Source organism: Rhinolophus hipposideros (genome assembly GCF_964194185.1).
Source record: "Rhinolophus hipposideros genome assembly, chromosome: X".
NCBI classification, from domain to species: Eukaryota; Metazoa; Chordata; class Mammalia; order Chiroptera; family Rhinolophidae; genus Rhinolophus; species Rhinolophus hipposideros.
Window position 1 is genome coordinate 7,040,743 of NC_138046.1, and position 15,307 is coordinate 7,056,049.

Below are 15,307 nucleotides of genomic sequence, written 5' to 3' on the forward strand. Positions count from 1 at the left end.
CAGCACAAGGTCCCACGGAGGCTACTGCAGCCAAGGGGCTTCCTGGGCAGCTGCTGCCAACTCCTGTGTGGAGACCAGTCACCTTCCCTCCTCCCCTACCAGAGGACAGAGGACTGGGGCAAAGGACGGGGAAGGTCAGCAGCTGCCAGCCTCAGACGGTTGGGGAGGGCTGAACCAGACGGAGCTCCTTCCACCAAGAACTCGGCCCCCAGGAGGGCCCGGGAGTGTCACCTCCCGGATACATGGCGTTGCCCGTGGGTTGGCTCCCCCGTCTGGCGCTCAGCAGGCGCTGCAGGAATGAATCGGCTGGCTCCCTTAAGAGCCAGGCCCCCAGAAGGAAAGAAGCAGAACTTTTCTTGAGCGAACTGTGAGAGCCCCGCTGTAGGGGTGGAGTGGCTTGGCTAGGTGGACGGAATTAGGACTTAGTGCCAACCAGCCAGGAAGCGCAGAGAGCCTAGGCATGGCCAGGCAGTCCCCCGGTGCTCGCACGAGTGCCAGGGACAGAAGGCATGGGGAGAACCCTGCCTCAGCATGCCTGCCTCCTTTACCCACCCTGCCGCTTTGCTCTTCTGCCAAAAGCTGCCTCCTCCATCTTTGCCTGGTGAGTGCGTGTGCATTGTGAGCTCACGGCCGAAGGGGAGCCTCTTGTGGGCCAGCTCTACCTGGTGTTCACTCCACTGGCCTCACGACATCTTGTATGGTGTAGAGTCCTGTTGATCTTGGCAGCGGGAGCCCCAGCGCTGTCTTCCCCGCCACACCAACTTTGCCCAGCAGCCTCACGAGGTGGGAAGGGGCAGGCACATGTCCTTCAGATTGGAGCAACAGGAGCAATGCCCAGCGGTGGGAAGATGTGGGCCAGCTGGGGAGAAGGGTCTGAGTGGGGCTGGCCCCAGAAGGGGAGGGGCCTGGGCACCTCCATCAGGTGCGTGACAGATGGCCCTGGCTGCTTAGCCTGTGGAGGGCTGCAAGGGTTCTTCCCACGCACCCTCCACTGTCCCCACACTCACCTGCCTCACAGCGGCCTACGTGGCACTCCAGAAGGCAAGGGCCATGCCATTAGCATCTTTGGCGCTGCTCTCAAAATAATGGGCTCAGCACTCATCAGCCTCCTGGGGAGAGCCGTGCTGGGGATAGGGGTGGCCAGTTCTCCACCTGGGGATTGGCCAAGGCCACACCCACTGATCCAGGGCCAGGGTCCCACCAATAGGAACCTTAGAAACCTCCACGTACCAAGGCTCGTCCTTGGCTAGGCATGAGGGGGACAGAATGCAAGGAAGGCAGGGGAGAGGCTGGGAGTGAAGGGAGATGCCGTAAATGACAGCTGTCTGTGAGCAGGGCAAGTCAACACAAGCCCAGCTGGGCCCACGGCAAGGACCCCCCCACACACACACACGCATGAGCTAAGGTGGAGGGTGGAGACGACAGGCTACAGTGTATAGGCATACCTTGTTTTATGGTACTTCACAGATGTTGGGTCTTTTACAAATTGAAGGCCAGACCCTTCACCAGCAAAAAGATCACAACTGGTTCTATCGCAGTGGTCTGGAACCGAACACACAGTATCGCTGAGGTCTGTCTGTACCTTTGGCCAGGGAGGTCAGTCTGATTCGCAAGCATTACAAAGGTGAATTATGGGAGGTTGGGAAGGTCAGCCTGCAGCAGGAACTGTGCCTGCCAAGAAGCCAGAACCTGGAAGTAGGAAGCCACTGTGACATGAAAGGCCAGCACACAGCAGTGGGAGCCACTGTACAGCGCCAAGCCCAGGCACCAGAACCTCTGTGTGCTGGCCGTGTCACAGCTGCACCAACGAGGTAGCGAGGCCCACTTACACTCCTGGGCTGCAGTCCATCATAATAAAAGAAAGGACAACCAGCACAGAAGTCCAAGCAAGCCCAAGCCATACTGGGAGCCCAGGACCCTCTGGCGATCTGGCCCCTGGAACGCCCCCTCCACGTAATTCTGCCCTTGGCAGGGAAAGTGGGGGACAGTTGTTCAGCCGGCCCTGCTTGGAGCACCTGGTCAGGTCAGACAGTCACAGCGATACAAACCACATCTGGGCACCGGAAGAGAGGCCTGGAGAACTTTGGGGGCCGGAGGACAGAGAGGTCCCCAGACGCCCACTCTTACCTGCACAGTTGCTGGCTGGCCTTCCAGCTGCATCACGAGGGCGAAGTCAGCGACAATTGCCGCCGGTGCTGACCGCTTAAGCATTTGATGAGGAACTGCTTCATCAGAGGGCAGTTGCCCACCCTGTGGGGTCACAGGTCAGAGGAACCTCGGTTTACGCATTTCCAGCTGTCCCCTCTCCTGCTGCACCTGTGCCCCACGCCCTTGGTCTCCCTGCCCTGCCCAGCCCCCCCAACTGGGGCCCCTCTCAGGACTCAGTTCAAGGGTGGGGAGAGGTGGCTGGGAGGGGAAAGCCAGCCCCGCATTCCCCCCCCCCCGCCCCCGCCCCAGATCGTCCTGTCAGCTCACCCAACATGTCTCACCAGGAGGATTTAAAGCCGAGGGCCCCCAACAGCGGCCATCGCCGGACTCTGCCAAGGGTCGAGGGTCGTGGCGGGCCCGAGTGTGGGGGCGGAGCTGGAGTGCAGGGGCGGGGCCGAGCCATATCCAAGCCCCGCCCCCCGCCCCGGGCCCCGCCCTGGGCCCTGCGGAACCCCCGGAGGAGGGGGTGGGTGGGGCGAGGCTGGGTCAGCTGAGTGACAGTCACGGGACCTCGACCAGCTCCGCCTGGCTTCCTGAAGGAGAGGGAGGGATGAGCAGGGGTCTCCGAGAGTGGCAGGCCAGTGGTGGGGTCGGTGGGAGAGAGGTTGTTGTCCTGGAGGGTCCCCGATTCGGTGGGGTCAGTCCTGGGGCGGAACCCGGGCTGGAGGGCAGCCCCGCACACGGGTGGGGGAACCCCAAGGGCTGGGTCCCCAGGCCTGGGGGCCGACGGGAGACGGGCCAGGCCGCCCTGGTGCGCACTCGAGCCTGGGGTGAGAGGAGGCGGTTGAGGAGGCTGGGACCCAGGAAGACGGGGAGGTCTGCGGGCGAGCTGCGCCTCCAAGTTCCGAGTTCCCCAGGACATGGAGAAGGAGCGGGAGACTCTGCAGTCCTGGAAGGAGCGTGTGGGGCAGGAGCTGGACCGTGTGATGGCCTTCTGGATGGATCACTCCCACGACCAGGAGCATGGGTGCGCCTCGCCTTTCCAGTGCTCTCAGCAGGGTCTTTGCCCTGCCAGAGCCCCCACCTCACTCTCAGCAGACTCAGAGCTGCTGCTGGGCCCAGCAGGCTGTGGGGAGTGCAAGGCCCCTTCTCCCTTTGCTAACGCTGCTGCGTCCCACAGGGGCTTCTTCACGTGCCTTGGCCGAGATGGGCGGGTGTATGACGACCTCAAGTATGTCTGGCTGCAGGGGAGGCAGGTAGGAATGTGCCCAGGCTTGCAGCTCTTCCAGGGCCAGAAGTCAGAGTCAGCGTGGCCTGTCCTGCCTCGGTCTTGTCCGCGAGCGTGCACACGCGACAAGGCCCATCATCTCGACACTCTTCCTCCTGGGACGTCCTGGGCACCTAGAACCACCCCTCTCATCCGGACCCTGCTGCTCCCAGCTTAAGCCTTATTCCCTCTGCTCCTCCACAGGTGTGGCTGTATTGTCACCTGTACCGCAAGTTCGAGCGTTTCCGCCGCCCTGAACTTCTAGATTCAGCTAAAGCAGGTGCCCTGCCTCCTATGTCCCCAGAGGGCAAGTTTACTCAATAGCTCAGGCGTCTCTACTTCCTAGAGGGGTCTAGAAACAGCGAAGGGCCTGGGGACACTCACAGGTGGGAAGGAGGGGAGAGGGGGGCGTGTCCTTACCTGCGTTCTAACATGCCACTTCCCAACCACCAGGTGGCGAATTTTTGCTCCATTCTGCCCGAGTGGCGCCTCCTGGGAAAAAGTGTGCCTTTGTGCTGACACGGGATGGCCGCCCTGTCAAGGTGCAGCGAACCATCTTTAGTGAATGTTTCTACACGATGGCCATGAACGAGCTGTGGAGAGTGACAGGGGAAGCGCGTTACCAGGTGTGTGGCAGCCCTGTGAGTCTCCGTGCCCTTCCTTGTACTGGGCATGGCCACTTGATGCATTCCTACTCTGCAAGCCCCCGCCTGGGCCCTGTCTGCAGGCTGGGTCTGTTGTCAATGTCAATCCTTCTAGGACCCCAAGGCTCCAGGCAACACCCTCCTTGTTGCGCTCTAGTGTCACTGTGTGTCTAAGGGTGTCCCTCCCCCCCCCAAGTCTCCTTCACTTCTGAAATCCGCCCCCCTCCCCGCACCTTCACAGAGGCCCTGGACGCAGAGGGCCCAATCCACGCTCTGCTTGCCTCTGGGAGAGGGGCTCTCCCTCCTCCCTGGGGCCCCTTGAGACCTGAGGCAGGGTGGAGCGGATCCACCCCGGCCCCCAGCACCCGGGGCCAGGCCCAGAGTAGGCCCTCGGTGAAGGAAGGTGTCCTGCGAGTAGGTGGGAGGACAGGGCTTTCCCATCTCAGGGCTGAGCCCTGGGGACGGCACTGGATGGGACGCAGCCTCAGCCTCTGCCTCCCCTCACCCCTGCCCCCCACCCAGATCGAAGCGGTGGAAATGATGGATCAGATCGTACACTGGGTGCGGGAGGACCCGTCGGGGCTGGGCCGACCCCAGCTCCCAGGGGCCCCGGCCTCAGAGCCCATGGCAGTGCCCATGATGCTGCTCAACCTGGTGGAGCAGCTCGGGGAGTCGGATGAGGAGCTGGCGGGCAACTACGCGGAGCTGGGGGACTGGTGCGCCCAGAGGATTCTGCAGCATGTCCAGGTGGGGGGCGGGAGGCCGAGGTGGGGGGCGGGAGTCCAGGTGGGGGGCGGGAGTCCAGGTGGGGGGCGGGAGTCCAGGTGGGGGGCGGGAGGCCGACGCCTGCTGCCAGACGCGACCTTGGCACTGGGGGGCAGGGCAACCCCCACGCCTCAGGGCCCTGGTGGTCCTCTTCACAGACAGAGAGACACGGGGAGGCTCGGCCAGGGCGAGGCATGGCCTGGGACCCTCGGGAAGGTGGAGGCCCCAGGGAGCTGCTGGGACCAGGGCCAGGAAGGTGCCAGAGCCCCAGGCACGTCAGAGAGCAGGAAACCTGGCCAGACTCAAGTCCTCCCAGGCCTCTGTGGGCAGCCCAGCACCCAAATCTCAGTCCCCCCTCAATGTTTCACCCTTGCCACCTGGGGGACCCAGGTCCAAAGCCAGGGTTAGAACCCGTTCAGGCGCTTGGGAGTGAATCGGCTCCTGCTCAAACGCCCCTCTGAGCCGGGCTTGCCCAAGCTTGCAGATTATGGAGGGAGCGATGGCTAAGGCTGAAGGCAGAATTACCTTCTCCTGCTCCTCCCCTGGCAGAGGGATGGGCAGGCTGTGCTGGAGAATGTGTCAGAGGATGGTGAGGAACTTCCTGGTTGCCTGGGGAGACACCAGAACCCAGGTGAGGGACATGGTGGGCTGGGGGCTGCCCAGGGGAAGTGCTCAGTCTTGGGTTCTGGGCTTAGATGTGGGGAGCACCTGGGGACTGATTTCCTCCCTTCACCCTCCACCAGCCAAGGATCAGGCAAGAAGGGAGGACAGGCCTCCCAGGCTGGGGCGTCAGCAGCAGCAGAGCAAGTCTGGGAAGCACTGAGAGGGCAAGCTTTCCGCATGCGAGCAGCTGTCGGGTGGGCGGGGGAGCTCAGAGCTGCTCCCACTGTTAGGGAGAGAGGAAAGGGGCACCGTGGGCAGGTGGTCAGCGCAGGGACTTGGGCCTCCCGCCTGGGGGAGGATGCCTTACTCTGAGCCTTCACCAGGCCATGCGCTGGAAGCCGGATGGTTCCTGCTGCGACACGCCATCCGGAAAGGTGACCCTGAACTTCGAGCCCACGTGGTTGACAAGTTCCTATTGTTGCCTTTCCGCTCTGGATGGGATCCGGATCATGGAGGTCTCTTCTACTTCCAGGACGCTGATGGCCTCTGCCCCACCCAGGTGGGGATGTGCCCAGGGCCACGTGATACTAACCTGTGCAAAGCTTTCTGTCCTGGGAGATTCAGGGGGGACCTGGGGCTCAGAGCCGTGACCTTGCCCAACGTGACCCCAGCGGTAAGCTCTTGACTTCCGTGCCCGTGGCACTCAACCTCATGTGCATAGGAAGGCCATTAGGGAGCATGAACAATGCCAATGCAGAGACTCATGTCCCCTTCATCTTTGAAAGGCATTCTGGGTGATTTTAAGCAGTGGGAGCAGATTTGCTCCCTTATGTCTGTTGCCTCTGATTGTGCCTTGATCCTGCTGATATCCACAGAGGGCAGCTGACCCTGCCACTGGCAGGAGCTGAGTGTCCAAGGGACTTTAGACAGACCGACAAGGCAGACAGGGCTAAAGGGAAGCCTGCCCCACCCTTTCCCTTGGGAAAGGGCACTTGGGGTGCACTAGGTCAGGAAGCTGGTCCCATTCTGAGCGGTCATTCAGACCCCCAGAGATGTCTCTGCTCTGCTTTCAGCTGGAGTGGGCCATGAAGCTGTGGTGGCCACACAGCGAAGCCATGATTGCCTTCCTCATGGGCTACAGTGACAGCGGGGACCCTGCTTTGCTGCGTCTCTTCTACCAGGTGGCTGAGTACACCTTCCGCCAGGTAAGTGTGCTCCCTGGTCCACGTCTCTCTATGGGCCCAGCAAGGACGTGGAGGAGGGAGTAGGCAGCCATTTGTTTCCAGGCAGGCCAGGGCCAGACTTTCCCGGGCTGTGGGAGGAGGCTGGGTAGGGGTGGGGAGGGTCTCACCCACACTGGGTGTGGTCCCTCAGCTGGTATGAGAGTTGGTGGAAGTCCGGCCCCAGTGCCCTCTGTTCAGTCAACAAAATGGTCCCTGCTACCCTGGAGCCCATGTTTCAGTGTGTGTGTGTGGGGGGGCAGACTATAAAGAAGTAAATCAGCAAACATAGAGATCACAGAGCAAAGGTGGGGAGATAGGGAGCTGCAGCTGTCATCGCGGCCAGCGAGGATGAGGGGCTGGCCTGGGGAGGGAGCTGCAGTGGACAGATGGACCAGCGTCTGGTCACGTGGGACAGGTCTGGGCCATGGTTGTCTGAGTGTCATGAGAATATACGTGATCCTGGGAACCAGGAGGCAAAGTGAGCTTTCGAGTACAGAAAGAGAAGAGGGACTAGGAGGGGCCAGCAGAGGAGACAAGAATCAGCTGTAAGGTAGGAAGGAAGCCGGGGGCCAAAGTGCCATGGGCAGAGTGCTGAGCTGTACCAGCTACTGCCGAGGGGGGACCTCAGGTGCTGAGCCTCGTGGTAAGTGAATGAAGATTCCTGATGTGTTTCTAGAACCACTCACTCCATTGGCAAACTCCAGAATGGGAAGGACTATGGCAGGGAGTCTTTTTCTGGAGTCTGTGGGCTTCGAAACCTGAGAGAAAATTGCATCTTTATTTGCACTAAGCTGTAACTGGAATCCAGCATTTACTTCCATTATGAATGGAGGCAGTGATCACAGTGGTATTAGCAGTGCCCAACTTTGTCACCAATAGAAACCCCGAATGTGTTCATATTACATTGTACTTAGAGAGGCGTCTCCAAGTGTCTCTCATGCTTGTTACTACTTCCAAACACAGGAGTCATGAGACCCGAGGCTACATCTTAATGTCGAATGGATTCATAAAGAACACGTGTTAGAGACCACCAGTTATAGATGCATAAAGTGAAATTTAAGGAATACATTTTAAAGAGACAGAGATGGTGTTGAACAATCACACTAGTTATGAAGAGGTAAGAATACAAAAAGCAAAAATCCAGACATCCATGGAAAAACTGAACAGGACAACGGTTACATTCTTTCTTATCTTCCCATGCCAGGTTAAGTAGTCGAAAAATCAGGACACAGTGTTGCTAGAAAGAATGAACAGATACAGAACTAGTTTAACTTCCTACGAAGAATACACCAACTCATGGGCCCCAATTTAAAAAGACTTTTTGGTAGTGGACTTCAATGTCATTGATTTCCTCTGTGACCTTTTTGAGAAGGAGCCGCACTCCACTAAAGTCTCTATCGGGGGAGGAAAGAGAGGGCCTAGGTCAGGGCTCTGAGGTCTGTCTTTTGGGTATCTGGAAGAAATTGAGAAGCTTCCAGGGGACAGGTGCCCAATGGGAAGTGAGCTGGAGAGAAGAAAGGGTGCAGAAGGGTCAACAGAGTTGCTGGGCAGGGGCAGGCTTCAGGAGGCCCTGAGGGATGGGGAGTTGCATTTGGGACCTTTGGGGAGCAAGGCAGGAGTCAGAACTCGGTGCTGCATGTCCACAATCTCACCTACTGGAAGGCAGGCCTGGGAAGCAGGGAACAGGGGCTCCAAGGGAGTAACTTACTACAAAGTTATGTGACAGGTCAGCACCTCCATCAGGGTTTCCTTTGTTTCTTTCTTTAAATCAATTTTATTGAAGTACAATTTGTATACACTAAAATGTATCCATCGTGAGTGTTCAGTTCACTAAGACTTGAAATGTATACATCTGTGTAACCACAAGCCCAATCGAGATATAGAATGTTTCAATCTTTCCCAAGCAGGGTTGTTTTCAGTGCATATTGCAGTATTTCATCTCACAGCCTGCAGCCCCCTCCCCCAGTCGGTTATTTAGCTGCAGACTCGCACCCCACTGCAGAAAGTGGAAACGCGAAAGCCCTTTGATTTCGTTTCGTCCACGACGCCGTACCGCGTTTAAGGGCACTGATTCTGGAGCCATGTTACCCTGAGTCGACCTGACCCCGGGTGGCCGGACGGTGAACGCCCCTTCCCTAAGCCTGTGGCATCTGGGCGGGTCCTGCAGGCGCTGGCTGTCACTGTCTCATTGTTATTCCAGTTTCGCGATCCCGAGTACGGGGAGTGGTTTGGTTACCTAAACCGTGAGGGGAGGGTCGTCCTCACCATCAAGGGGGGTCCCTTCAAAGGTGAGTGGGGTACAGGGTGGGGCCGCAGGGCCGCGGGGCATTCGGCCGCCCCCGAACCCCCCAACTCGCCATCTCGCCTCTCCCCGCAGGCTGCTTCCACGTGCCGCGGTGTCTCGCCATGTGCGAGGAGATGCTTGGCGACCTACTGAGCCGCCTACCCCCGGTCCGGGCCCCCGACGCTGGGTCCCTGCCAGCCGCCCCCGCCCACCGTGACGCGGAATAAAGCTGAGCTTGCAACACAATGCGTGTGCACGCGTCTGTGGGGTCTCGGGAGGGCACCTGCTCGCCGGGACAGTGGCCCGTCCCGCGCGCGGGACCGTCTCGGCGCGCCGACAGTCCCGCCCGGGTCCCCGACAGCCTGACACCCCGCCAGCCGACAGTCCCGCCCCAACCCCGCCCGTCCCGCGCATTGGCCAAGCGACCGCGAGGGCGGGTCCGGCGGCTCGCACTTCCGGCCGGTGACCGGTCCCGGGGCGCGCCGCCCCTTCCGCCGCCTCCCCCGCTAGCCTGGCCCCAGCCCCAGCCCCGGCCCGGCCGCCCCGGCGTCACTTCGGAGCGTGGCGGCAGCTGACTGCGCGTTCACGACCCGCTGGGAGCCGGGAGTCCCGCCGCCGTTATGAACATCCGCAATGCGAGGGTGAGGGGACAGGGCGGGAGGCTGTCCGCGCCGCGTGGGTGCGGGCCCAGTGGCCGCGTGCGCATGCTCTCGAGGGTCCGGTGGATCCCGGGCCAGCTGCCTGGCGTGGGGAGGTGAAGGCCACCGTGCCCGTGGGACCGGACCTGCCTGCAGAGGAGGCCGGGGCTGCGAATCCCGTCTTTGCGGGATGTCTGGACTCAGCTGGGTGGTGTCCGGGAGCCCCCCTGGCACCCACGCTCATGCCAGGAACACACGGCTTTTGCACAGCGGCTGTGGGCCAGGCCTGTGTAAAGGCAGGCCGTCACAGGCCCGCCTAGCCCTGCGTGGCGGGCGGGGCGTGCGGTGAGTAGACAGGCAGGGAGCAGGCTTCTGACAGGACCGAGGCCTACTGAGTCGCCGCAGCCCCTGCCCTCATCGCGTTGCACTGCCCTCCTCCCCGCAGCCGGAGGACCTCATGAACATGCAACATTGCAACCTCCTGTGCCTGCCGGAGAACTACCAGATGAAATACTACTTCTACCACGGCCTCTCTTGGCCCCAGGTGGGCAGCCGGGGCATTTGGGGACAGGGGACACCAGGCGTCGCTTTGGCAGGAGCTAGTGCTTTCAGCTGGGCTGGGGGGCGTAGAACTGGGCCAAGGGATGGGCAGGATTCCCACCTGTGTCTGTCCTCTCCCTGGCGAATGACGGGAACAGTGTGGTGTGGGGAAACCAAGCCACTTGGCCCAGAGGTTAGGAGCTGTCACTGAAGTCGCCACTTGATTGACTTCTGCCTGTCATGCACACAGCGAGAGGCCAGAGGGAAGGTGGGGGGAAGGGGGAGCCCGTGTCCCGTAGGGGCTCCTCACCGGACAGGAAGTTCTTTTCTGACTTCTTTCTCCTCCCTGTCACCCAGCTCTCTTACATCGCTGAAGATGAGAACGGGAAGATTGTGGGGTACGTCCTGGCCAAAATGTGAGTTTCTAAGGAAGGAGAGAGAACCCTGGTGGGGGAGGGGAAAGGGGAGGGGGGATCTTGGGGGGCATCAACACCGCACGTCTGGTGGATGCTGCCTGGGTTGTTTTTAAAAATCAATCGACATTTTTTTTTTTAGTTCAGTTTTAGGTTTACAGCAAAATTGAGTGGCAAGGACACAGGGTTCCCATATACCCCGTCCCCTCTGCCCCCTAATTTCCTCAGGGACATCTTGCGGTATATTTGTCACAATGGATGAACCAATATTGCTACATTATTAAAGTCCGTGGTTCCCATTACATTTCCCTCTTGGTGGTGTACTTTCTGTAGGTTTACACAAATGTTTAATGATATGTGTCCACTATTAGAGCATCATGCAGAGTAGTTTCACTGCCCTCAAAATCCTCTGTGTGTCCCTGTCTGTTCATCTCCCCCCATCACAACCACTACCCTTTTCACTGTCGCCATAGTTTTGCCTTTTCCAGAATGTCAAGATGGAGTCATACACTATATAGCCTTTTCACCTTGACTTCTGTCATTTAGTATATGCATTTAAGGTTCCTCCATGTCTTTTCATGGCTTGCTAGCTCATTTCTTTCTATCACTGAACAATATTCCATTGTATTCTATTGACACTGCACATGCCTTTCGGCTGTTGTGTGGGGTTTGAGAGTCCCAGCTCTCCCCCGCCCCAGGTCTAGGGGGACTTTGGGACCAACCAGAGGAATCTGTACTCCTGCCGTGTGCATGTGTGGGGAGCAGCACACCTTCATCAGGCTCCTTGCTAGCCTCTCTTCTTTCTTCTTGCTCCAGGGAAGAGGACCCAGATGACGTGCCCCACGGACATATCACCTCACTGGTGTGTAGGGCTCACCCATGCGCTGGTGGGGGTGGAAGTAGGCGGTGGTTGGGCAGCCCTTGAGGTCCCACCCTTCTCCCACCAGGCTGTGAAGCGTTCCCACCGGCGCCTCGGCCTGGCTCAGAAGCTGATGGACCAAGCCTCCCGAGCCATGATCGAGAACTTCAATGCCAAATACGTCTCCCTGCATGTCAGGAAGAGGTGGAAGCTGGGCCGAGGGAAGGGGGGAGTGGGGAGGGGATACCGTCCTGATGTCGGTCCTGGAGTACCCTGGCTTTTGGAAAAGATCTGGGCAGTGGGCTTAGTGGGGAGGGGGAGTGTGAAGGTGGGCAGGACCTGGACGTGCTGTCCCTGCCTGGCCATGTCTGTGCAGCTCAGCAGTGCCTTATTCCCCTGCAGTAACCGGGCCGCCCTGCACCTCTATTCCAACACCCTCAACTTTCAGTAAGTAGATGTACATTTTTCTAACGGAGTGGGGTGGTCCCAGGTCTGGCTCATCCTGGCGGTGGAGATGGGGTGACCTGCCTTCCAGACAGGGGGTCAGGAGCGGCTGAGATGGGGAGCAGGTCGTGGTCTCCACGCACGTTGCCAGGGTTCCTCCTCCACTCTCAGTGGTGATGGCACCGACCTGCTGCCATCTGCTCAAAGCAGGTTGTGATGCAGTCGATGCGTGGTATGCCTTGCTGGGTGGAGGAGCGATGGCTTGATGCTGGCTGGGGGTAGGCTGGGGCGTAGTGAAGAGTACACAGGCTTTTCACCGAACATTCAGGAGTAGAGATGAGGGCCCAGGACGTGAGCAGAAGCCAAGGAGCAGGACTCAAAGTGGCCAGGCACCTAAAAGCATCTAAGTGGGACCAGAAGAAAGGAGAATATGGTGCTACAGAAACCTAAGCACATCCAGTTAGGATGTACCATCAGCACGAGGAGTGGAGGGATCTAAAGCCCTGGGCCTCCTGGTGGGTGAGGACAGGTTCGCTCAGGGTCGCGGAAGTCACTGTGTGCCCGGCACAGGACAGAGAGAGCCTGGCAGGGAATTCACGTGCCCAGTACTCAGTGACGAAAGCCACTTGAAAGTGAGGCTGGGGCAGGCTGTCCATGGAGGGCCCACCAAGACGGCACTCAGCCTCAGTTTGGCGGGGGATAATAAGGGACTGCTGTGAAGGGCATCTGAGAAAGGATCTTTGACCCGGATGCCAATGCCTCTGGTAGCCAGCAATTCCAGGGGCTTAGGGCTGGCAGGGCCTTTCTAGGCCATCGAGTCCAGCTCCCTTTTTAATGGCTGGGCGCCCAAGTCTGCACGCAGCCCTCCGGTGAAGGCTCCGCCCCTGAGCCGCTCGGACCCGGGACTGTGCTGCCTGGCGCGACTGCCAGGAACAGAGCCACAGTACCACTCCTCCCTGGTTCCGATAGCTAGGCATAGGAACCGGCCACATGTGTTCAGTAAGTGACAGGGAACAGGACAGGGAGGGAAAGAGATGGCTAAACTCAGGGCTTCAGTTCACAAGAAACCACAGAAACAGATCTTGGTGGCCAAGTTAGGGACGCAGGACAGTAGCAGGACCTGGGGCGGTGGGTGGGGATAAAGACTCTGGGCACTACTTAGTGCTGGAGAGAGCAAAGGGAAGGCAGTGTTGGAAACAGGGCTTCTTGTCTCCAGAAGAGTCCTTCAAGGAGGAATGACACCCTGCCCCACTAGCATATGATGCCAGAAGGCTGAAAAGAATTTGCCCCCTGATTTGGGGCATCTTCCTTCTCTCTACCCCTCCCCACAGGATCAGCGAAGTGGAGCCCAAATACTATGCAGATGGGGAGGACGCGTATGCGATGAAGCGGGATCTCACCCAGATGGCTGATGAGGTAAACGTTTAGTGCGGCCAGGGCCACAGTCCCCACAGATAAGAACCGCCAAGGCAAGCAGGGGAGATCCTGCTGGAGGGAAGGAAACGCTCCCAGGAGCCCCGAGACAGAAGGAGGCCTGCAGTGGCTGGAGGGGAGATCGACTGGGTGCCAGCCCTTGTGGCTACGTTGCTGGGAGTCATGGCCCTCGTCACCTGACTTTCCTCAGCTGTCAGGTGGGGAGCTGGGCCTTGGCAGGGCTTTGAAGGAGGCCACGTCGGCTCAAGATTCCATTCTGTCCGGAAGAAGCCTGTGCCACCCCACAGCGTGATGTGACAGGCAGGGGAGGAGGCCCCTGGATTCGCTGAGAGCAAGGGCCCCAGGATAGTACGTGGGGTGGAGGGGCGGCTCGGGGATAGCCATGGCCTGCCCTAAGGCTCAGGGCTGAGACAGAACAGGGCTGAGGAAAGGCAAGGTCCTGCAGCAGCCCGTGTGAGGGAGGCATGAGCACCCTCCCTTTACAGGAGAAAGAGGCCCAGGGAGGGCAGAGCCAGGATTCAGCCCAACATAGTCCTGTTTCCTACCCTGGCACTGCTGCCTCTCATTTTGTCCCCTGCCCCCAGCAAGTTGACAAGCATAGGCTCCCTTGGGTGGCCAGAGAGGACCTACGTGGTCTGGAGACTTAGGTCCTGTCTCCTCCTTCCCACTTCTCCCTGGGGGCAGCTGAGGCGGCACCTGGAGCTGAAGGAGAAGGGCAGGCACACAGTGCTGGGCTCCATCGAGAACAAGGTGGAGAGCAAGAGCAACTCACTCCCAAGCTCAGGAGAGGCCTGTCGTGAGGAGAAGGGCCTGGCAGCTGAGGACAGCGGTGGTGACAGCAAGGACCTCAGCGAGGTCAGTGAGACCACAGAGAGCACCGACGTCAAGGACAGCTCAGAAGCCTCTGACTCGGCCTCCTAGAGCCTGCAAGTGCTCCTCTCCGCCCTGGCCTGCCCACCCCATCCTCACCCCTCAAGGTTTCACAATAAACTTCACCCAGTGGCCTTGGGGGGTTTGTGTGTGCGAGTGTGCACATTTGGGGGGTGTGCCTCTCTCAGGCCCCTCTGTGTCCCTATGGATGTGGACCTCACAGCATTTTGGCACAGTGCGTCCTGCAAAACCCAAGTAGAAGGGAAGAGCTTTATCAGGGCTTTGGAGGTGGGGCTCCCAAGTCCGATGGTTTTCGGCATCTTTGGGCCCTGGGGAGGGAGACCCTGGAGTTCTGGGAGCCACCTCCACCTTGGGGGCAGACACTGCCTTCTGAACCCTGCTCTGCCACTGCTTTGCTGGGTTCGAGATGCCTAAGTCCAACTGCTCATTGGGCTTATGTAGTGATGTCCTAGCTGGATAATGGCCCAACCAACTACCCAGTTAGTCAAGTCTGGGCAGCCATCCTTGATTCCTCCCTTCCCTGCCATCCAAAAGGTCAGTGAGTCCTATGTGTTCGAGCACCATAATACCCTTTGACTCCACTCCCTAACCTAAGCCTTAAATTGAAAATAGTTAATAGACTTCCTTTTTAGTACAGTTTTAGGTTTACAGAAGTGAGCAGATAGTACAGAGTTCCCACTTACCCCTTCTACCCCTTCAGTTTCCCCTATTAACATTTTGCATTAAGTGTTGCATTTGTTATTATTGATGAGCCAATATTGACACATTATTGTTAACTGTAGTCCAGGGTTTACATTCCCCTCTGTGTTGTACAGTCTATGGGTTCTTTTTGTTTGTTTGTCTGTTTGTTTAAGGAGAGTGCAGCTCACAGTGGCCCAGGCGGGGATCAAACCGGCAACCTTGGTGTTATTAGCACCACGCTCTAACCAACTGAGCTAACCGGCCACCCCCATGTGTTTTGACAAATGCATAATGTCATTTCATGGAGAATATAAGCCCTCCGTTTTTCATGGCTTCACTATAACCCCCAAATTGGCTCCTGTGCCCCTCCCTCTGGCTGCAGCGCCATCACTTGCTGCTCCTAGTCCCTGAGCGGCATTTGGGCTGCCCACCTCCCATGGAAGCTCAACACTCCTGAGCTGTCATTGTACCTT

General features: G+C 58.9%; 2 protein-coding genes across 6 annotated transcripts; both read left to right on the forward strand.

The window, feature by feature from the left end:
- Nucleotides 1-2,685: 2,685 nt before the first annotated feature.
- Nucleotides 2,686-9,254, forward strand: RENBP (renin binding protein). Of its 5 annotated transcripts, none has more exons than XM_081042609.1 (11): nucleotides 2,686-2,785; nucleotides 3,066-3,175; nucleotides 3,329-3,404; nucleotides 3,620-3,695; nucleotides 3,869-4,041; nucleotides 4,582-4,806; nucleotides 5,374-5,455; nucleotides 5,811-5,986; nucleotides 6,501-6,632; nucleotides 8,851-8,938; nucleotides 9,028-9,254. In XM_081042609.1, exons 1-11 carry the CDS (start codon nucleotides 2,759-2,761, stop codon nucleotides 9,159-9,161), a joined length of 1,299 nt encoding a protein of 432 aa, XP_080898735.1. In that variant the 5' UTR covers nucleotides 2,686-2,758; the 3' UTR covers nucleotides 9,162-9,254. The 5 variants fall into 5 exon arrangements, with proteins under 5 accessions (XP_080898735.1, XP_080898732.1, XP_080898734.1 ...); XM_081042606.1 differs by having other exon boundaries at nucleotides 2,703-2,785; nucleotides 5,811-6,100; XM_081042605.1 differs by having other exon boundaries at nucleotides 2,742-2,845; nucleotides 5,811-6,100.
- Nucleotides 9,255-9,424: 170 nt separating this feature from the next.
- Nucleotides 9,425-14,947, forward strand: NAA10 (N-alpha-acetyltransferase 10, NatA catalytic subunit). Its single transcript, XM_081042610.1, has 8 exons — nucleotides 9,425-9,575; nucleotides 10,018-10,116; nucleotides 10,470-10,528; nucleotides 11,342-11,387; nucleotides 11,473-11,588; nucleotides 11,787-11,831; nucleotides 13,160-13,244; nucleotides 13,947-14,947. Exons 1-8 carry the CDS (start codon nucleotides 9,555-9,557, stop codon nucleotides 14,181-14,183), a joined length of 708 nt encoding a protein of 235 aa, XP_080898736.1. The 5' UTR covers nucleotides 9,425-9,554; the 3' UTR covers nucleotides 14,184-14,947.
- The last annotated feature ends 360 nt before the right edge of the window (nucleotides 14,948-15,307 follow it).

Excerpts from the sequence above, each read along its gene's own strand:
- RENBP (XM_081042608.1), top strand. The coding sequence starts at position 2,759 with ATGAGCAGGGGTCTCCGAGAGTGGCAGGCCAGTGGTGGGGTCGGTGGG. Across the intron at positions 3,696-3,868 it reads TCTAGATTCAGCTAAAGCAG|GTGGCGAATTTTTGCTCCAT; the intron begins GTGCCCTGCCTC and ends CCCAACCACCAG. Across the intron at positions 8,939-9,027 it reads CAAGGGGGGTCCCTTCAAAG|GCTGCTTCCACGTGCCGCGG; the intron begins GTGAGTGGGGTA and ends CTCTCCCCGCAG.
- NAA10 (XM_081042610.1), top strand. The coding sequence starts at position 9,555 with ATGAACATCCGCAATGCGAGG. Across the intron at positions 10,117-10,469 it reads ACGGCCTCTCTTGGCCCCAG|CTCTCTTACATCGCTGAAGA; the intron begins GTGGGCAGCCGG and ends CCTGTCACCCAG. Across the intron at positions 11,832-13,159 it reads TCCAACACCCTCAACTTTCA|GATCAGCGAAGTGGAGCCCA; the intron begins GTAAGTAGATGT and ends CCCTCCCCACAG.